The sequence below is a fragment of the Pantherophis guttatus genome, chromosome 3 (assembly GCF_059756535.1).
Source record: "Pantherophis guttatus breed Tessera chromosome 3, ASM5975653v1, whole genome shotgun sequence".
Taxonomy (NCBI): Eukaryota; Metazoa; Chordata; class Lepidosauria; order Squamata; family Colubridae; genus Pantherophis; species Pantherophis guttatus.
The window spans coordinates 128,538,618-128,561,493 of record NC_142065.1 but is presented as its reverse complement, the minus strand read 5'-3'; the positions used below and the strand labels follow the sequence as shown (position 1 = coordinate 128,561,493).

Here is a 22,876-nt window from a genome sequence, read left to right as displayed (position 1 = left end):
ATAAAGATATGGGTGTGGTTTTTGTCATCTTGGAGTTTCTAATAGCCTTTAGTGGTACTGCCTCAAACATAAGAGAGTATGAGGTCTTGTTTATGAAATTGGGCTCTAAAAAACCCATTTATGAGCTGCTGTTTACGTCCCTCCCTCATTGTACTGTATAGTGGCTTTTCTGCCTGAACTTGATTCTATGGTTGAAATAGTAATGGAGTTCCCTTGACTGAATTCAATCTGCCTTCATTGGGCTGGATGGAAATTCGTGGCAACCATGGATCTGATCCAGTGCTGGCACAGAAAATCTAACAAGATGGAGTTGCATTGGGGTTTGGGGTCATCTTTAACTCTTTATAGGGTGCATTCTCCATGTGTTAGTGTGTAACTTGGGGGTTCTCCCAGACTAGCACCTTCTCAAAGAAGATGGCTGTGGAGACCCCTTGTATAAAATCATCTTGTGTGTCAGTGCCACCCATTCCTGGATTTGGGGTCCCTGATTATTATGACTCATGATCTAGTCACTTCTTGTTTGGATTACTGCAATGCACTGTTCATGAGGCTGCCCTTGAAGATTGCTTGGAAATTTCAACTGATCCAGAATGCAGCAACACATATATTCTGGGTGACCCACAATTTATTTATGTTACACCACTACTTCCCAATCTGCACTGACTTCTAGTTTCTTTACAAGTTTCTTTGCAAGGAGCTGGTTATCACATTTAAAACCTTGTATGGCTGAAGGTCAGGTTATTTGTGGGATTGCCTCTCTCTCAGGACATTTACCTGTCTCACTACATTGGATAAAGTAAGCTTGCTCCAGTCCTTTCTGTTTAGTGTTGTCATCTGGTGGGACCCAGGATATAAGCACTTTCTCTACCAAAAGGCCATTAAGACCTGATCTTCCCTAAGAATGAGAGGTGAACCCAGCTTTATTGGTAATTTTGGAGAGTAGTGTTGTGATGTTGATCCTTTGTTGAAGTTTTAATCTCATGTTTTCAATATTTGTAATATCGAAATTGTTAGCTGTCAAGGATTGTTTTATAAAACATAGATGCCCATATAAAATTTCCAAGTAGATAAATGTCATTGTAATTATTATCTGATGAATTTTAGATTTGGTCTAGAGATGGTTTTTTATATTTTTACTATCCTTCTGTTCACAATGCTTTTGATCATAGAAATGCATAGTTGAAGTTTAACAGAGATTTACTTACCTTTTTATTTTGGGAATAACAGTTTTTTGAGTATACCTCCCACAATGAAATACGTTATAATACTCGTCAACCAGAAGTCTGTGCAGCTGTTGATCCAGGAACTGATTTTTTGAAAATGTACTTATGTGAAGATAGTATCCAAAATATTCCTGAAAATCAGAAATTTATTCTTAGAGAGGTAAGAATAGTCAAATTTGTTAACAAATATTAAGCTGCAATAGGGATGGGCTATTAAACATTAGAAGTTTGTACTGAATGATACTTTTTGTTTACAGTAAAATGGTACTCCTGCCATTATGTTATGTTATGTTATGTTATGTTATGTTATGTTATGTTATGTTATGTTATGTTATGTTATGTTATGTTATGTTATGTTATGTTATGTTATGTTATGTTATGTTATGTTATGTTATGTTATATTATATTATATTATATTATATTATATTATATTATATTATTTATTGAATTATAAATTTATAATGTGAGCATTCACTTTTATTGTTCTATATATGAGGTTTTTATATTCCTGTAAGCTGCCTTGAGTCGCCATGTGCGAATAGGTGGCAATATGAAATTCCTAAAATAAATAAAAATAAATTTTAGGTGGGTGCTTCAGTGCTGTATATTCTTTCATCCTCTTTTCCTATATTTCCTATAACCATTGATATTTGTACTTCAAAAAGCAGAACAAACATATCTGTTTTTAAAAATACTGTTTTTGTTTTTCTTTATTAATATAAAGAAATAACAATGACAGCAATAGCAGTGAGAAATAAAAAGATCATTACCAGACCATATAGATTAAATTGGTGAGCTAGCAATTTCTAGCATTATATGTAACGATGGCTTTTTAAAGGAAAAGGAAAAAGAGGAAGATAAATATATAAGCAACTGCTTTAAAAAGATTAAATGTTCAATTGCTTGAAAATTTGCTTTCTTGCCTGTGTCCAAATGTCGTACTTCAGATATTGACAATCCCCCTTCCAATTTTCCATGGTATAATTCTTATTTTAATTATTCTTAACAACTCTTGATGTCTTGATAAATTCCATATTCTTGGGAAGTAGCCAAGAAAGGCATGTGCAGCTTTGACAACCTGCAGTCACTATGAGCTTATATTGACAGTTTTATACATTTCAAGCAAAAACATTGCAAAATGTAGCACTTAACCAAATGAGTGAATGTTCATACCTCTGAATTGCATCTCCAAATCTAAGGTTATTGTTACCTACTCCTAAACACTGTCTGAGATGAATAATAAAAAAGGAATAGTTTTAATGGCTGTTTCTCTTTGGAGAAATTGCATTTCATGATCAAGGAATGCTAGTTCCTTATAAGTAGATCAGTATTGATTGATTGATTGATTGACTGATTAAATGTATGTTCCTCCCATCTTGACCAGCGATGACTTATTATAATATTGCATGGGAGCTGGAATCAGACACATCTGCCAAAGGCTGAGGGCAAATAACAATAGTTTTGTGCTATTGTGGCAGAGGTTCTCTTTTTTGTACATGTGTTCTGAACATGTTTTCTGACATTACCCGCATGTATGAAAAGGGCAGGATTTACAGCATGACTCTACTTTCATCATTTTGATGAAAGCATTAGAACCTTTGGAAGATACAGTAGAATCCCCTGCACTCTGCAAATTCTCCTATAAAAATGAGGTCTATGTATATAACAGGATACACAGAGCAGATTTCCTGTAGAGCAACATATACGGTCTTCCTTGGTCAAAAATTCTAATTCTAGCTGATGCTGACCTATATGATTCTCTCCTTTGTATAATGGTGTTATTGTTATCTATAGATATATGTTGATCCAAATCACTACTTACAACTCTTTATGAAAATTGAATTAACATAATATTAATTTAATAATAAAGTATGTGAGCACGAACCCACAACGGGTTTTGTTAATGTGAACACTAAATGATCTAGCAGGAATTCTGTTCTTTATTAGTTGTCTTTTTGTGAAGTTAATAAAGTTTAAAATGGGAATTTTAACTCTTATTATGGTTATTTTGTCTTTACCAGATATTATAAAAACTATTTATTGTTTTGTAGGATGGAGTTTTAATACATAAGCAGACCCAGAAATGTCTACAAGCTGAATCTAATGTAGAAAATGGATACCCAGCACCTTTGTTACGACCATGTTCCAATTCAGAATACCAGAAATGGTTTTTTATAGGGAGAAATTGATACAGAAAACTGATTTTATGGTTGATCAAGATAATCTCTGGATCTGAAGCAAGGAAATGTTTAATCGTTTGTACATGGAGAACTGTATTATTTTCACCTTATTTTTCTGGAACACCAGCAGGCATTGAAATTCGTATGTAGTTATTGTGGACTTTTCTGCATCGGAAATCTATTTTTGGCAGCTATATGATTTTTCAAATTTTTTATATATTTTAGAAATAAACTTAGAGACTTGATAATGAAATGCAGGTGGTGGCACTTAAATTTGATAATTTAAATATTTATTTTTTTTTCCTAATGTGTTCAACTTTAATGTGACTTAAGACATTAAAAGAAAAAGAAAAGGACAATTTTGGCTGTGAATTTATTATAATATACACAACCATATAATTTTTTCATATATCTGAAAATAATACACTGGAACTGCATGCAGGGAAGTCGCTACCGGTATTGATTCTAAACATACAGTAGATCATTATAGTAGAATTATATGTGAACTCAAGCTATTATGATATAATAGGGCACAATGTGTAATTACTTGGTTCTAAATATTTTAAATTAAAACAATAAATGAATTGGAAGCAAGGATGACTGAATCACCCTGTCTCTGGTTCAGCTCAGTTTCAAAGATATTCTGTCATAAAATCAATATTATCTCCAATTTCCATATCAGTCTGCCAGTTAAAAACACCCATATAAATTAAATGTGTACATCATTTTCCTTTTTATTTTAATATATGACTACCCAAAATGTATGCATTTTTAATGTACTTTTATCTAAGAATTACAGTAAAATAGCAATAGACTTATATACTGCTTCACAGTGCTTTCCTGCCCTCTCTAAGCGGCTCTAAAATGTTAGAAAAGTGTCAATTTTAAAAAACGGATTAATACATGTTGATTTAAGATGTAAAATGTGATTTAAGATGTGTATTTGGTTGGCTCAGATAAAGACTCAATGAAAATTCTGTCCCATTTCTAACTGGGTGCCAATTTCTAAAAAAATTATTGGCATATAGAATCATTGCAGCAGGACCAGAAAAATCTGCAGAACCATATTTCAGGGAGGAAATTACACAATTACATTGGATAATCATGCCATGGTACCTCTAGGTAACAAATCAAATTCAGAAGTAGACAATCTGCATCAAATTATGATTGTCTTTGCTACTATCTAGCAATCTAGGATTTTTGCACCAGAGATCTAGTAGCCATAATCAAAGAGAAATTCTTTGCCTGAATCCATAATTTTATAGCTGCACGAAAATTCATTCCTAGCCAGGAAAAGGTGCAAAGAGATTTTTTTACACGGTATGACAAATGCTTATGCAGAATACAAAATAATGTGTGTAGCATGGCAACTACCATTATGTTGACTGAACTTATCCTAACTTATGTGAAGGTAAAATACTGGAGGACAGGGGTGTCAAACATGCGTTGTCATGGCATCGTCACATAAGATATCGTGACTTCCCTCCTTCACTAGAAACCAGGCATGGGCATGGCCAGTGTGTGACACATCCGGCCTGCAGGCCATGAGTTTGACAGCCCTGCTGTAGGAAATGGCATTTTCCTAGATTTGGAGGGGGAAGGATTGTGTGGTAAGGTGAATTAGTAGAAGCTTGGTTAATAATGAATATAATTAATATAAACAACATGTGTCAGATTGAGATGAGAAAATGAAGATAGTAGAATAAGAATGATTCTAATTACCTTTGCAAGAGAGGGTGGAATGCAAAAGATGACAGATTTGGATGGTTTGTGGAGAGTTCAAAATGCTGCAAATTTGGGGAGTTTACCTTTGAATCAAAAACACCTCATGCCTGGTCAAGACACAATTCCAAGCCTAAAAATGTTTGAATGTCAGATTCTGGTAATGATGTTGGAGAGGCAAAACTCTAATTTGTTACTATGGAGACCAACTCAATGGTTTGATTAAAGTAGCTGAAGAAATAGGGATGTACAAAGTGTACATTTTGCAAAGCATCTGAGGGAGATGGGTGGCTTAGAAATAGGAAATATGAATAAATAACTCCGTCTTTGAAGCGCTAAATCAAATGCATCGACTACCATGCTTTTTTTTCCAGAGGTTGTAATTAAATGTTTTTGAGATGTGCTCGGTAACACCAGTGAACTTCTGAATGTGCCCTTTGAATTTTATATTAAACTACTTCACTTGGCTTCAGAACCTCATTCTCATACCCTGACAAGCTCTAGCTTCCCAATTTTGCTGATGTACTTTGCACTGACATTGAAAATACTGACATCCTGATTTTGCTGAGGTTAAAATTTACTTTAGCCATTCATGGGAATATCTGGAAGCTGGTAATCAGAATTATACCAATCATAGTGGCAGCGTGCGTGCTTTTTCTGTGGGTGGGGGGGAGAAATAGCTCTTTATAAGATCAATGAGTGTTTTCATCACAAAGACATCTGGAATCCTGCAGCAGTGGTGGGTTTCAAAATTTTTTACTACCAGTTCTGTGGGTGTGGCTTGGTGGGCGTGGCATGGCCTGGTGGGTGTGGCAGGGGAGAGATACTGTAAAATCTCCATTCCCACCCACTCCAGGGGAAGGATTCTGCAAAATCCCTATTTCCTCCTGATCAGCTGGGACTTGGGAGGCAGATAATAGATGGAGGGACAGGGCCAGTCAGAATTTTTACTACCAGTTCTCTGAACTACTCAAAATTTCCGCTACCGGTTCTCCAGAATTGGTCAGAACTTGCTGAAACACTCCTCTGCCCTGCAGGTATAGGTGTGGGATAGGGATTTCATGCCTGAGAAATGCTTCCCTTCCTCTCCTTTCTAGGGAAGCGAAGGAGACAGCGGTCAGGACAGGGTTAACTGCCCTAATCCAGCCAGATCGAGTCAGGAAGTTGTTAAACTCCTCCTCCTGCAGCTTCCCCAGCTTTCTGACTCGATCTGTGCTAGATCGGATGCACCAAGCCCTTTCCCTGCCTTTGGCATAGTTTCAGCCTTGCTAATTTGCAAAACAATTCCCCTTTTGTGAGTGAGAAAGAGGTGCTTCAGCGAGACTGTTTGATCTCCGCTGTGACCGCTTGAGGTCTGCAGGGATTGAGGCTTGTTATCAAGCCTCTCCCAGCTACGGTGAGAACAGCTCACGTCTGAAACCGCCGTGGGGAACCTCCTCGTGGAGTAGCAGGTTCCCAGCTGCCAAGCGGTTCAAATTACAGCTTGATTCCGGGGAGTGGGGATTTCCCACCTCTCCGAAGGCACCTCTCAGCAGCTTTCTCTCGCTGCTGTTTTTCAGCCTTTTTTCTCCCTCATAGCCTCAGCTTGCCGCCTGCAGGGGCCGCTTGGAGTTTTTCATCTGCCTTCGCCGCCTGAGTGATCGACAGCTCCAAATTGGTGAGATTAATGGACCTGGGCTTGTGGTTCTTAAAGGGGCGATAGCTCCATTTGGAGCTTATAGCTGCAGCATTAATTAGGGGGCTTTTATATATATTAGCAGCAATTCTGACTGATTACTAGCAGCCCATTTTAATCTTTGTCCATAGGCTCCTGCCTTTCACAGTTAACGGCTGCCATTTTTCTTGCTGCCTCGTGGCAATTAGAGGCCTTCATATCCAAGATGGCCGCCCGCCATTCCAAGGCGTCTAAACGCCACCAAACTGAGGAACCTATGCCTGGCCCTTCATCTGCTGAGCCGGCCAAAAAAGGCGAAGAAGGCACATTCCTCTAAAGAGGACAAGAAGGCGGCAGACAAGGCCAAAGAGGAACTTCGTTTGCACCAAGTGATAGAACGCTCAATTCAAAAGGCCATGAGAGAAGCCTCTATTAGAGAGGCCCCTGTTCAGCAAGGGCCTGTGGCTCCTCAGCCACCTTTGGCTCCCCAACCTTCCTCTGCTCTGCCATCCGAGCAACCTGCTGAACAAATCCAGTCCCTACCCCCATTATCTCCGGATGTGAGCCAATTGCAATCCCCCTTGCAGGGGGAGGTCTGTGAGGCCCTCTTTGGCCCTCAATCTGACCCCACTCCTCCCCCAGCTCCAGCTATGGTCTCTTCTACTCCTGTGGGGGTTCCTTCTACTTTGCCTCAGGCTGGGGGAAGTGTCCTGGGGGGTCCAAATATTGCCCCAGAACTCTTAACCTTTATCCAAGCGGCTATTCAAAAAGGAGTTCAGGCAGAAATGCAACATAGGACATCCTCATGGGTAGCAGGTTCTGCTGCTTCTAATGTTGATTTAGAGGGCTCCTTACTGGAGGATGGCCACATCTCTACTGGGGTTGCCGCTCCCTCTGCAGCCCCATCTGAGCATCCATCTTTCGCTGATGAGGATGCTCGGGAAAGGGATCTTTCCGATGATGAGGACTTAGGACCTGATCAGCCATCCTTTGTTGGCCTGTTTAAGCCCCAACTTTTCAGGTCATTACTCCACAAAGCTAAATTGACCACTCGACTGGGAACTGCTTCATTTCCCTCCGCTCCTACAGGGGACTCGGCGGCTTCCCTTCCCCTGTTTGAAGTTCCCGAAATTGAGACTGAGGAGATTCCGGGGCCCAAACTTTTTAGAGATGTTTTGAAGAAACAATGGGCGCTGCCAGCATCTGGGCCTAACCCAAACCAGCTGGATAGACGCTTTTATAATCTAGCGCCAGAATTGTCTTCCCTCCTTCAGGTTCCCACAGTTGATCCTCCAGTGGCAGCCCTTGCAGCTCCAACTAATGTAACTGTCCTCCCGAGGACAATCTCTGCCCGGAGGACAAACGCCTGGAGCAATCCTGATAAAAGCTCACTTAGCTTCAGCCTGGGCAGCAAAATCTGCCATGGCTTCATCGTTTTTTAATCGGGCCTCCATCCTATGGATCCGACAATTACAAAATAGGTTCCCTGTGTTGGATACCAGATCCCATCAAGATCTTAGCTGCCCTGGAATTTTCAGCTGACGCAACGCTTAATGGGTCCCGCTTTGCGGGTAAAGCGATTGGCTCATCTATAACTTCCTGAAGACTCTTATGGCTCTGAAATTGGCAAGCGGATGCCCGCTCAAAGTGGCATCTAGCCTCTTCAGCCTTTGAAGGTCCTTCCCTTTTCGGGGGCCCCCTGGAGCCCTTACTGATAGAAACAAGGGACAAGAAATGTATCCTTCCCAGCGTTTCCAGACGTTTAGAACTGAGACCTTCCGCTGCCCACCTTCGTTCCTTTCGTCCCTTCGAATTCCCTTTTGCAGGGGGTCGGCCTCCAAGGCCCTTCTCCCCTCGCTTTAGGCCCCCCGACTGCCAAGGGTTCCAGGCCCAGAGGGGTTTCTACAGACGCCCTGCCCGTGGCAGCTGCGGCCGCCCCTTCCGCAGGTCCTGCTAGCTGCACGTCCAACCCTCCCATTGGAGGCCACCTGGCTCTCTTTGCCAGCCAGTGGGAGTCTTCTTCTTCGGACGCTTGGGTCCGGGAGACGGTTAGGTGGGGCCTCTCCCTAGAATTCCTCTCCACTCCTCCCGACAGGTTTCTCCGATGCCCATCTTCCCGGGATCGGCAGAAACGGCTCCTGTTGGCATCGGCCATCAAACATCTCCTTGACATCCGGGCCATCGAGCCGGTGCCTCAGGAGCAGCACAGACAGGGTTTTTACTCTCGCCTGTTTGTCGTTCAGAAATCCTCGGGAGGCTGGAGAGCGATATTAGACCTCAAGTCTTTGAACCGCTGGGTCTCCTACCGGCGGTTCAAGATGCAGTCCCTCATTTCCATTCTGGAAAGTATCAGGGTCGGGGACTTCCTCACGTCAATTGACTTGACCGAGGCCTACCTTCATGCCCCCATTCATCCGGCGTATGTCAAATTCCTCTGTTTTTGCCATGCGGGCCGCCACTACCAGTACCGTGCCCTTCCATTTGGCCTCTCCTCGGCCCCCCGAATGTTTACTAAATTGATGGCTGCCCTTGCAGCACATCTCCGGGCTCAACATATTTGGATCCAATGCTACCTAGACGATCTTCTCATTCTTTCGAGCTCGGAGGTTCGGGCACACCAGGACCTGGACTCCACCCTCCGGGTCCTGGAGGCTCACGGTTTCTCAGTCAACCAGGCCAAGAACCATCTGGTACCTACGACCTGCATTCAACACCTTGGGACTATCATCGATACGGTCGAGAGCAGGGTCTATCTCTCCAAGGAACGACTGTCCAGCCTGAGGTCACTGGTCAGTTCTGTTGCCCGTGGAGGCCCTGTCTCCCTGGCGATTCTCTCCAAATTACTTGGGAAGATGGTCTCATGCATTGGCATTGTACCATGGGCCCGTCTCCACTGCAGGTCCCTGCAGTGGTTTCTTCTCCCGTACCAGAAGTCCCGCATTTCGGCCTCTAAACAGCTTGTTCACCTTAACCCTTCTGTTCTTCAGTCCCTCCGCTGGTGGTCTTCCGGGGCCCTTTGCAAGGGGAGGGAGTTCAGGGAGCCCAACCCAGTAATTTTGACTACGGACGCCAGCCTCCTCAGCTGGGGCGCCCATATTCAGTCATGCATGGCCCAAGGTCTTTGGACCCCGGAGGACAAGGGCCACAATATAAACTGGTTGGAGCTCCGGGCCATCCACCTGGCTCTCCGGGTCTTCGAGGTCCTAATCAAGGACCGTCACGTGATAGTCCAGACGGATAATGTGGCCACCAAGGCCCATGTAAACTGCCTGGGGGGAACACGATCCCGCCCCCTCATGGAGGAGGCTGAGAGGTTGGGAGCCTGGGCGGAGAACAACCTACGATCGCTCCGGGCGTCCCACATCTCCGGCCTGGTCAACATCCAAGCCGATTGGCTGAGCCGCTCCACGGTGGATCACGGCGAATGGCAACTCGACCCAGCCCTGTTCCAGTGGATCACTCGCCGCTTCGGGATTCCAGTGGTGGACTTATTCGCGACGAGAGCCAACCGTCAGATGGACCGTTTTTTCTCCAGGTTCCCGGACCAGATGGTGGAGGCCACGGACGTGCTTCTGAGCCGTTGGCCCGACGGGCTTCTCTAGGCCTTCCCCCCCTTCCTCTCTTGTCCAGGGTGATCCGGAAACTCCTGGAGGAACGAGTGGATCTGATCCTTGTCGCACCCCATTGGCCCCGTCGGCCTTGGTTTGCCGATCTCCAGGCTCTGTCGGTTCGTCCTCCCTGGCGTCTACTTCCCGACAAGGTCATCCTCCTACAGGGCTCGCTGCGACATCCGGACGCCGCCTGGCTTCAGCTAACCGCCTGGCGGTTGAGCGCCAGCTCCTAGCGGACTCCCACTTGCCAGACAGCGTGGTCGACACCATCTTGGCGGCTCGTCGCCCGGCTACGCAACATATCTATGGGTCCACACGGTGTTCCTTCACATGCTGGTGCGCGTCTCAGGGGTTCGATCCGAAGTTGGCATCTACTAAACAGGTACTCATTTTCCTCCAGAAGGGGTTGGACGCGGGGCTCGTTCCCAACACCTTACGCAGGCAAGTAGCTGCTTTGTCTTCTCAGACCACCCCCGTGCACCGTTACCCCACTTGGGACCTTCCGAAGGTATTGGATGCTCTTACTCGAGCACCCTTCGAACCTCTCCGCACTGTAGGCCTATGGTTTCTCTCGTATAAGGTGTCTTTTTTTAGTTGCCATTACTTCTGCGAGGAGAATTTCTGAGTTAGTGGCACTCTCTACGAGAGCGGACCTCTGCATTTTTCATCCTAATAGGGTGGTCCTTCGTTTAGACCCTACTTTTTTGCCCAAGGTTAATTCTCCGTTTCACCGGTCTGAGGAGCTTATCCTCCCGGACTTTTGCCCTCACCCATCTCACCCAAGGGAAAGGATTTGGCACTCCCTGGATGTCCGCATTTACATTCGGTGAACTTCCTCCTTTCGCAGGTCCGAGGCCTTATTTCTATCTTTCCAGCCCTCCACATTGGGCCTCAAGGTGTCCTCCCACACTGTGGGCCGCTGGCTCCGCGCCACCATTGCCTCTGCCTATGAGGCTCTCTCCCTTCCGGTCCCTAGAAGGATCACTGCACATTCCACGCGCAGTGCGGCTACGTCAGTGGCGTGGGCCACTCAGGCCTCCTTGCTCGACATCTGCAGGGCCGCCACCTGGGTTTCTCCCACTCCATTCATTCGCCATTATAGGATTGATGCCTTTGCATCGGCGGAGGCAGCCTTTGGCCGTCGGGTTCTCCAACAGGTCTATGATGACCAGGCCTCCACATCCCGGGCGGGTCCCTCCCTATAATTCATGGGCTTTGGCATGTCCCTGTCCTGACTGCTGTCTCCTTCGCTTCCCTAGAAGGGGCGTTGTCTTACCTGAACGCCCTTTCTGGGGACCGAAGAGACAGTGGTCAGCCCCTCCCTTCCTTCCGCCAGTCCGTTTCGGCCAGGACACTCCTGTTTCTTCTTGTTTCAGATTGGCTGGTGCGTCGTCAGGAACACGTCACATTCCTCGTCCGAAAGCTGGGGAAGCTGCAGGAGGAGGAGTTTAACAACTTCCTGACTTGATCTGGCTGGATTAGGGCAGTTAACCCTGTCCTGACCGCTGTCTCTTCGGTCCCCAGAAAGGGCGTTCAAGTAAGACAACGCCCCTTCTCTAACACAACATCTGCCTTTTGGAGATGGCTTGCAAAAAAGGAGAGATACTGGAACTCTTATATGGTGATGCTATTGGTGTTGCATCTTGTTAGTTTTGGAGCAATTTTGAAATACCTTTAGGCAAGCAATTCATGTTCTTTTTCAAAGTTCAGTTTAAATAAAGAGGTCTTTATACATACAATACAATACAATATACTTTATTGATTAGTCAATTGACCGTATCAAACATGAGCATCAGCCACAGTAAAATACAATTAAATAAGTTACAGTGAAGTGAGATGCAATAGCTACTGTGAGATAAAACCGAATAAAATATAGTAGGGAAGAAGAAGAAGAGGAGAAGGAGGAAGAAGTGGAAGAAGAAGGAGGGGGAGGAGGAGATTAAAACACAGTATTTGCAGGCAAACTCTGCCCATAGCCTGGAGTTCAATCCTGACAGGACTGACGGCTCACTCAGCCTTCCATCCTTCTGAGGTTGGTAAAATGACCCATATTGTTGGCAATATGCTGACATTCAGCTTCCCTTCCCAGATTATTTTTTACATGTCTGATTGTGTTCTAAAATAAAATAGTGTTCTTTAAAGTAGTTTTGTATTTGTGGAGTTGGCATTTAAATGGCATTTTGTGCATGCATCTGTGAATAAAACTAGCTTAACATGAATTGGAAATAATTTTGTTTATTATGCAAATTATCAATCAGATTGCATTTTAAAGTCCAGTCACCTTACCTTGTTCAGTTCTATTTAGGGCTGGACCACTTGTCATATGTTAACACAAACCATTATCTGCACTTTGTTATCTCCTTATTCCTGAAGTAAATAGAAAGTGTACTGGAAAGTTGATGCTACTGAAGATGAAACACCACACTAAGATATATGGTTGGGAAAAGAGAAATGGCTTCATATTCTTATAATATAAGGAGATGAATTGCATTTAGCCAGATCATAAGAGGGAATGGGATAATTTGATACAGTTCCGAATCCATTGTATTTTAACCTTAAGCTTCTAAGCAGCTTTGTTTCTAATGTGTTTCTCAAATACTCTGGTTTGTTGCACACCTTAGGAGATGCACCCAAAAACAGGGTATCATATTTTAAAGGATCTTTGTTTGAAACCCCATGACCTGGCTTCTACCTAATTTGACATAATTCATCCAGTTACAATTCAATCCAATGTCTTAAAAAGCAAGCATGTGCTTTTGTGTTTTTTCATAGTATTCTTTCATTTATTTATTCACTTATTTAACAAATTTATATGGTCACCCAACTCACACATAGGTGACTCTGGATGACTTACAACATTAAAAATTTACAACATAAAAATCCATAAAATCCATCCTACCCTACCCAACTCTGGTAGCAATACAATCAAATCAAACACACGATCGCCTCCATCTCCATTTGTGGTCCCTAGGCCCACTGGAAAAAACATGTCTTGAGGGCCTTTCAGAAAAGGGTTAAGGTGTGGGCAATTACGTCTCAGGGGAGATGATGTTCCAAAGAGAAGGGGCCATCACCGAGATGTCCCTTTTTCATAGTCCTATCAGATGTAAAACCCTAATAGATGGGATCCACAACTTACCATGACTTCCTGTCCTGGTGGGATGTAATAGTAGGAGGTGGTCCTTCAGATAGCCTGGCCTCAAGCCATGTAGGGCTTTAAAGGTGATATATTTAATGTACCCGGAAGTGAACTGGTCTCCATGGAGCCAATGCAGCCTCCTATGGAAAGATAAATTTTCTTCTTTTCTCCCTGAAAGTTGGAAACCTCCATAATAATCTGGACCAAACTGGGCTATTTATGGACTAAGCTTCTGCATTACTGAAATTCATTTTTCCAACCAGTTGATGCAAATGGGCTAATGAAAAGCATTGTTTTTTTTTAATAATAAGATAGTATAATTAAAGTTATTTTTCAATCTCTTAGTGACTAGCTAGCATTATAATTATCAGCCCTTGGTCTTTATTGAATAAACCAGAACAGAAGAAAGAAGAGCTTAAAACATGTTTGACAATTGCAGAAGCAAGGAAATGCATAGGAAATTGAAAACATGAAAAGATTAGTATCTTAGGCCTTGTGAAGGGGGCTGTTGGTATAATGAGGGTTCACTGATAGTAATTACTTTATAATATCAAAAATTGACTTCATTGTTATTTCTAGATAACAAGTGGTATGTTTAATTTTGACACAAAGTGAAAGATCAATAGATTAGAACTATCAGCAAGAATATGTAGCTTGTATGAAATACTTGGATGCCATTTCTACTTGTCTTAATATTTGCATTTTCTTACTTTGTTTAATAGCCTTGAGATTTTATCAATTGGAGCTTTGTAATTGTTATTTTTATGTGAGTCCTGAGATGATTTATAAGTATGATTTTTGGCAGTAATTTCATAAATATTACTGTATTTTGTGATGCCTAGAGATATATGTTTTCTTCCACATTTGTAGAATCGCATGTGAAAATTGTGTTTATAAGAACCATAGGCTAATGAGATTAATGCAATGCAGTAAAATATTTGTTTTAAAGCTCACATTTCCAAGTGCTTTTTTAAATTAATCACCTCTAGTCTTTTTTTTTTTTGACAGGTGCCTTATTCTGATAATGTGAGTCCTTTTTCTCACATTACTGTCAAATTCAATACAACACTTAATTAAAATGCAATATTTACGTTCTATTTGCATTTAGATGGCTGTTAGGTTTTGATCCATGAAAGCTTAAGGATCTCTGAAGACTAATAGCAGAAGTCACACAGATTTCAAAAAGTGGAAATTAATGGAATCATAAATAATACCAATTTTGTTACAGCATATCTCTGCATGGACAAAATTAAAATTCAAGTCTAGGACATTAATGTCAATGACATAAGATTAGAAATTTTAAAAAAGATTAAATTAAACATTAAAAACTTTTAACTACTCTTTATATTCTTTGTACATTGATTCTCTGCTACATGTTGAAATTTGTTAATTGTGTTGATGCTTATAATGTCAGAAGTGCTACATTAAAAACAAAAAAAAAAGGTACTTTGTAAGCTTTTCCCCTGAAAAAGAGCCTGAGGAATTCTGGTAGTTAAAATCCACAAATTTATAATTGTTAAGGCTGAAAATCATTGTGCCAGAGTCTTGCTTTTCCCAAAATCATTATCATAGCAGCATGGCCAATTAAAAGGGGGAAAAAATCTGATGGATCACCAAAGGAAAGTTACTGGGGTGCTTACAAGCTCTAAGGTGAGAATCTAGCATATATCACAAGAATTTCTCTGAGACCAAGGATGTCTTGGTACTTTCTGTACATATTACATTGAATATTCCCACAAGAAACCATTTATATTCTTGCAAATAGAAGTGGGTTTATTTTCTGTACATATTCATTTTTTGCAGAAATGAACTATGCATGGTACTTTGGGAGGATCTGAACTCCTTTGGGAGATTTACTCTTGGAATGGCGTGGTAGTGGTGATGATCATTCCTCAACGTTTTACAGAAATCTGAGCTGTACTAGGGAAAGAGAAAAGAGAAATAAAAGTGTATTTTTATCACATTGTGAATAGTAATCTTTCCCCTCCTGTTTCATGGATACATTGTGGACTTCAATTGTCCATAGTCAACTCACTGAATCACAACACTAGACTCAGAATTTAGGGGAAATGCTTGCTTCAGATGGAGTTGCACCTAATTTACCTGAAGGAACTATTTCAGAGCCTAGATGTTTTCTGCAGACCTAGACCATGCTAATAGCCACAGATCAAACAAGAGTAGGGCCACTTTTTATTTTCTTCTAAATATTACATGTTTTTGTACTGCTTTTATTCTAACATTTTGTCTCATTTCATGACTTTGTATTGGTAGTAAAATCTGTCTCTACCAATAAACTGCAATTTCCTCCCCATCAACAGATAGGATACATTTTTCAGTGTTATGGCTCCCTCTACTGATAAGAAAAGTCTAGGGAGTTGAAGATATATATATATATATGTGTGTGTGTGTGTGTGTGTGTGTGTGTGTATACACACACGCACATACACACACACACACACATATATATACATACATATATATCTATTTTCTTACTTCTTCGTAGGATTTATGTGTGTTTTTCCTCTAGCCAGGTTTTTCCTACGTAACCAAGGTTTTTCTGCAGCCCTAGCTCAGTGGAATCATATCCACTCAATTCTGGGCTTTTTTCTTTCTGGCAGCCAGCAAGTTCTTGCTGCCAGGTGAGAGACTTATATAGATCTATTTCTGGCTCGTTAGCCATCATCCGTAAGCCACACCCACATCTCATGTATCCTCCCTGTAAAGGTACAATATCTATTTTCTTACTACTTCGTAGGATTTATGTGTGTTTTTCCTCTAGCCAGGTTTTTCCTACGTAACCAAGGTTTTTCTGCAGCCTTTTTTTCTGGCTAGAGGAAAAACATATATATATATATTTAATTTTTTTAATTTAATTTAATTTAATTTAATTTAATTTAATTTAATTTAATTTCCAATTTATATACCGCCCTTCTCCCTGAGGACTCAGGGCGGTGTACAGCCAAGATAAAAAACATAGGATACAAATATTAAAACATTTAAAAATATATATAAATTTTGGCCCGAAAGTTAAGAATCACAGACTAATTAAAAGAATTTAAAAATTTAAAAATTTTAAAAATTTCTTCTTAGGCCAACCCGGCTTGTTGAAAAAGATGGGTTTTCAGGGAACGACGGAAGGCATTGAGGTCCTGGATTCTTCTTATCTCCGGGGGCAACTGATTCCAGAGGGTGGGAGCCCCCACAGAGAAGGCCCTCCCCCTGGGGGCCACCAGCCTACATTGTTTGGCTGATGGCACCCTGAGGAGGCCCTCTCTGTGGGAGCGCACGGGTCGATGGGAGGTCGTCGGTAGCAGCAGGCGGTCTCGGAGATAGCTAGGCCCTATGCCATGGAGCGCTTTAAAGGTGATAACCAACACCTTGAAGCGCACCCGGAAGACCACCGGGAGCCAGTGCAGCTCGCGCAGGAGCGGTGTTACATGGGAGCGCCATGTTGCTCCCATCACTACCCGCGCTGCTGCATTCTGGACCAGCTGGAGCCTCCGGGTGCTCTTCAAGGGGAGCCCCATGTAGAGAGCGTTGCAGTAGTCAAGGCGAGAGGTGACGAGGGCGTGAGTGACTGTGCACAAGGAATCCCGATCAAGAAAGGGCCGCAACTGGCGAATCAGGCGAACCTGATAAAAGGTCCCCCTGGTAACAGCCGTCAGATGTTCCTCCAAAGACAGCTGCCTATCCAGGAGGACTCCCAGATTGCGAGCCCTTTCAGTGGGGGCCAAAGACTCGCCCCCAATAGTCAGTGATGGAGTCAACTGACTATATCGGGATGCCGGGAGCCACAGCCACTCAGTCTTGGAAGGGTTGAGCCTGAGCCTGTTCCTCCCCATCCAGATCCGCACAGCCTCCAGGCACTGGGACATCACTTCAAGGGCATCGTTGGGGTGGCCTGGGGTGGAAATGTACAGCTGGGTGTCATCAGCGTACTGGTGGTATCTCACCCCAAAGCCACGGATGATCTCGCCCAGCGGCTTCACATAAATGTTGAACAGAAGGGGCGAGAGGACCGATCCCTGCGGCACTCCACAAATGAGAGGCCTCGAGGTCGACCTCTGCCCCCCTGCCAACACAAACTGTGACCGGTCGGAGAGAAAGGAGGAGAACCACCGCAACACGGTGCCTCCCACCCCCAACTCTTCCAGCCGGTGCAGCATGATACCATGGTCGATGGTATCAAAAGCCGCTGAGAGATCTAATAGGACCAGAACAGAGGAATAACCCCTGTCCCGAGCCCTCCAGAGATCATCCGCCAACGCGACCAATGCCGTTTCCGTGCTGTGCCCAGACCTGAAACCCGACTGGAACGGATCTAGATAGGATGTTTCCTCCAGGAATTGTGGAAACTGTTGCGCGACCACACTCTCAACAACCTTCGCAATGAAGCGAAGGTTGGAGACAGGACGATAGTTAGCCAATATTGCTGGGTCCAGGGACGGCTTCTTGAGGAGAGGCCTCACCACCGCCTCTTTCAGGGCAGCGGGGAAGTGACCCTCACTCAACGAAGCATTAATGACGCCCTGGAGCCAGCCTCGTGTAACCTCCCGGGAAGCCAGTACCAACCAGGAGGGACACGGGTCCAGTAAACATGTGGCCGCACTAAGTCTCCCCAAAATCCTGTCCACATCATCGGGAGTCACAGCATCAAACTCCTCCCAGATAACATTCTCAAGACTGTTCCTCGTCACCCTGCCCTGATCTACCCAGTCAGAGTCCAAATCCCCCCGGATCTGAGCGATTTTGTCATACAGGTATTGTCCGAAATCCTCCGCCCTGCCTTCTAAGGGATCCTCCCGCACTCCCAGATGGAGCAGGGCGCGGGTCACCCTAAACAGGGCGGCCGGACGATTCCCTGATGACGCAATAGAGGCGGAAAAGTAGTTAGACTTTGCCGTCTTTATCGCCACTAGGTAGGTCTTAATATGCGACCTTACCAGTGTTCGATCAGATTCAGCGAGACTGGCCCTCCAACCGCTCTCCAGGCGTCTTTTCCGGCGCTTCATTTCCCTCAGCTCCTCAGTAAACCAAGGAGCCGCCCGGGATCGGCATCGGGTCAGAGGCCGCAAAGGCACAACTCGGTCCAAGGCCCCACCAGCCGCCCGATCCCAGGCGGCTACCAGGTCCTCGGCCGAGTCATGTGCTAGATCCTCAGGAAATGGCCCAAGCTCCGTCTGGAACCTATCAGGATCCATCAGGCGCCTGGGGCGGATCCATCTAGTTGGGTCCGCCTCCCTGCGGCGAGGGGTCGCGGTTCGAAGATCTAGGCGAAGGAGTGAGTGGTCAGTCCATGACAAGGGTTCCATGTCTATATCCCCTATAACAAGACCACTCAACCACTGGCCAGAGACAAAAATCAAATCCAGAGTGTGACCTCCCCTGTGAGTAGGGCCATGAACTAACTGGGTCAGGTCCATGGCCGTCATGGAAGCCATGAACTCCCGAGCCACCTCAGACGTTTCACCGACGGATGGCAAGTTGAAATCACCCATGACTAAAAGCCTGGGTGTATCTACTGCCACCGTGGCTATCACGTCGAGTAGCTCAGGTAGGGCTGTTGCCACGCGGCAGGGAGCCAGGTACGTAAGCAACAAGCCCATCTGAACCCCACGGCCCCACCTCACAAGGAGGGACTCACATCCGGCTATCTGAGGCACAGTGGTCTCCCTCGGATCCAGATCCTCGTTAATAATAACCGCCACCCCCCCGCCCCTCCCCTGGGCCCTCGGCTGATGGAATGCTCTGAAGCCTGGTGGGCACATTTCAACCAGAGGGACGCCACCCTCCGGGCCCAACCAGGTCTCCGTAATACCCGCCAGGTCCGCTCCTCCCTCTTGTATAAGATCGTGAATGAGGGGGGCCTTATTAACCACGGACCTGGCATTGCATAACATCAGCCGAAGGCCCAGATCCTGAGTGTCTAAGCCACCTAGTCTCCGAGAGGAGCCATGGGGACCGGGGCACGCAATTGCTCTCAAACAGCGAGTGCGAGCCCCCAACACCTGATATGGTCCCCTGCTCCCGCCATATCTGCCCCTCCCATCTACCGTGTAGATGGTACAGACCTCATAGGTATCGTCCCCCATCCCTTTCCCAGTCCCTCGACCAACACCTCCCAAATCGTTACCCTGTGCCGGGCTCGGCTCTGACCCTGGTGGATTTCCCCCCCCATCCCCCAGAGTCTTCTTCCCAATTTCTCTAGAAAGATCATTACAAACCCCCCTCCCAGAACCCCTTAAAATCTTTAAAAAATTCCCTAAAAAACCCCACAAATTCTTCCTTGCTCCATGCCATCTCTCTGGACTCCAAAGTCCGTCATCGAGATAGGCCCTCGATAATGTGGAGGGCCAAACCTGCGAGAGGGGAGAATCTCGCAGGGCAAGGAGTTCCGACACCGAATACATATAATCATCAGGGGAGACAAAGTCCAAGGGAAGGGAGTACTGCTGATGTTACAGGCATAGGGAAAAATTCTAGTCCATGGTTAGGCCATCAAGCCCATTGTCCTCTCACGACAATGGCCAAGGAGGTGCATATCCTTCGACCCCGGAGGTTTCCAGGGCAGCCATGCTCTCACCTAGGCCACCTATGGAAACTCTGATGGAAATCCGGGCGTGGGGATAGCCATAGTCCGCCTCCCACTGGCCTTATGTCCATAGAACCAGTATCCCTCCTGGGATTAGTAGCATCCGGGAGACCAAGTATCCTGCTCAGAAGGAGGTTTAAGTTCGTAAATTCACATCGAAGAGATTTTACATGGCAGGGAGTTCAGACAGGCTAGATGTAAAAGGGGGAAAATTCGGAATAATTCAGCAGGCCAAAGTAGATGGGTAGTTGTAACCGTAGTAAGGCCCATAGGCCTAAACTCGGTCCAAAGGATGGAAGAGGGAGGGGAAATTCAAGCCGCATAGGTTTGTAGTTCTTTTCCGACCCCTGTAAATCCCTCAACCATTATCTGATGGATAATGCTGCCCAATTTCGTTCCCCCCCCCCATCCAGCTTGTCCTGGGGGGGGTGTCTCTGGGTCCCCATGGAGGTAACCCTTCCCCCAAGGGTCCAACACTCTCCAATCTCCCAGAGCTAAGTCTAAGGCTGCTGCTGAAGAATCCTATGCTGTAATTCAGGTCCGCAAGCCGCTGGGAGCCGCCCCAACATCAGCTGCCATCACCGCCGCCGCGGCTGCCGCCGCCACCATCGTCGCCGTCACCATCGGCCTCCCCATGGACGCCCCCAGCCGCCCCCTGCCTCTAGATCTTCCTCAAGGCATCCAGGGGCGTGGGGAACCTCCGTAGGGGCCTCAAACGTCGCCGTCGTCAGGGGGCCGCCACCGCCGCCGCCGCGACCGCCCGTAGCCGCCGGTGCTAGTGCCGCCCCCGCAGGCCGCATCCTGCACGCCCTCACCCGCCAGCGCTTCAACGTCGTCCTCCTCGGAGCTGGGGTGGTCCGGAGAGCTAACAAAGCTCTCAATGGGATCCCCAGGTGCTCTTTTTCCCAAACGGGGGTCATAGCTGTTCAAAATGACCCCCCCGAAGTCCCCCCGAGCCGAGGCATCGCCCCCCAAGGATCCGGAATTCAGCGCCGGAACGCCATCTTAGACATGCGCAGAAGATATATATATAAAACCAACCACACATGTGAACTAAAATGTAATCCTCACCATGGGAATGGGGAAGATAATGGAATTCCCTCCAAGCTCTTGTCCAAGCACATGAAGCCAAAGGAGTTTTTTTGCAAAGTCAGTACAGATGACATCTGTAGTTTAGAAACATACTGCAGCATTTGGGGCTAATTTTTCAATTGTGTCCATTCTAGAAAAGGAAAGTTGGCCACAATGAATCATACATTGTTAACCTCAGGGTGGACTCCTACAATGTGCTCTGTATATGGCTGTCCTTGGGTCTGGTTTGGGCCTAAGATACTGCCTGTGATGTCATAATGTGCATGTATAATATTTAGTTGCTAGGTTGCTGTCACAACAATAATTTCCCCTGGCCATCTTGAATAGGAGATCATTAGGAAATTCCAGCAGTGTAGACAAGACTGGGGAAGAAAACATTCAGAAAGAAGGCAATGGCAGAATTCTTCCACACTGTTGCCAATACGATTACATGGATACATCCATGTAATCACTGGGAAGTGAACTGAACTTGAAAGGAGAAAAAGTCCTCTCAACCATATTTAATGTTCTGCAATTACTATATAAAGCTATGACAAACTCAAAACCTGTTTACTTAACAATGACTGCAATACATCGATAAAATATGCCTAGACAGCTGCAATTCCAGGATACTGCTGATCTCTATGCCACAGCTTGCTGTTTGTCAGCTAGAGGTGATGCAGAGAAAGGCCTTCTCTGTGGGGACTCTGCCTGGTGGAATAGCATCAGAAAAGGTATTTAAAGCTTTTTATATTGACTCTCCCTGAAGATTAACACATACTGCCCTACTGTCCTCAAATAGAACATTTTTATTCTGTTTTTATTGCACGGGTCTCTGTTATTGTGAATTGCTTTGAGAAGTTTAAAACAAGAAAGTATAAATACTTCAGATAAATCTATTTTAACTAAATATTTGCAAACGATAACCTTGAAATTTCTTCCAAAAATTTACAAAATTTGACCTTTTTTATTACAGATTGCATAGTGTAAAAGTGTATCAGGTATTCTTATAAAAAGTGTGGATGTTGACATCACTGCCACATTCCTAAAGAACTAGTAAGATAACAGGAACAATTATTCTTTTCCATTTAAAATAAAACAGTTTTAATCATTTTAATTACCATTTCATATTTATTTAATCCATATCTCTCTTTAAATATTTTAAAGCATGTCAAGAGAGACTTGTAGAATGTTAATCCTCTTAATTGGTTAATGTAAAACGGAACATAATATTAAGCTTCCCCCCCCCCATTTTACTCCATTTCCAGAAAATACGTAAGTAACATGCATTCTACAATGGTGCTGTTTTAATGGATTGATCAATAGATTAATTTTTATGTATGGAATGGACTTAAATACTGTTAGAGTTTTGAAGATTTTTTTATTATTGATCTTTGATTGTAATAATACATTTGATTTTACTTTAAGGATTCCTTTAATATTAATTAATATTAAATATTAATATTAAATATTAAAGGATTCCTGTAATATTAATTATATTATATTATAATATTATATTCTGTGGTGATTACTCCCAGTCATTTCTTCAGATTTCTTCAGAAAAGGACTATAATTAGAACAGAATAACAAGAGTTGGAAGGGACCTTGGAGGTCTTCCAGTCCAACCCCCTGCTTAGGCAGGAAACCCTATACCATTTCAGAAAAATGGTTGTCCAATCTCTTC

The 22,876-nt window shown here is 44.3% G+C and overlaps 2 protein-coding genes and 1 long non-coding RNA gene across 3 annotated transcripts in view; 2 read left to right on the top strand and 1 right to left on the bottom strand.

The window, feature by feature from the left end:
- GALNT12 (polypeptide N-acetylgalactosaminyltransferase 12) overlaps positions 1 to 3,762 on the top strand; it is a 34,801-nt gene extending 31,039 nt beyond the window's left edge. The window contains exons 9-10 of the mRNA XM_034411862.3: positions 1,228 to 1,383; positions 3,275 to 3,762. Of these exons, the coding sequence (XP_034267753.1) occupies positions 1,228 to 1,383; positions 3,275 to 3,412 (294 nt within the window). The 3' untranslated portion in view covers positions 3,413 to 3,762. The remainder of the gene's footprint in view (positions 1 to 1,227; positions 1,384 to 3,274) is intronic.
- An 11,513-nt stretch (positions 3,763 to 15,275) lies between these two features.
- Positions 15,276 to 21,431, bottom strand: LOC117662504 (uncharacterized). The gene is made up of 2 exons (XR_004590439.3): positions 21,193 to 21,431; positions 15,276 to 15,449 (listed from the first exon to the last, which is right to left on the bottom strand). It is a non-coding gene; the product is annotated as an uncharacterized LOC117662504 (long non-coding RNA).
- Positions 21,432 to 21,509: 78 nt separating this feature from the next.
- Positions 21,510 to 22,876, top strand: part of GABBR2 (gamma-aminobutyric acid type B receptor subunit 2) — a 376,357-nt gene continuing 374,990 nt past the window's right edge. The window contains exon 1 of the mRNA XM_034411851.3: positions 21,510 to 21,926. Coding sequence (XP_034267742.1) covers positions 21,837 to 21,926 — 90 coding nt within the window. The 5' untranslated portion in view covers positions 21,510 to 21,836. The remainder of the gene's footprint in view (positions 21,927 to 22,876) is intronic.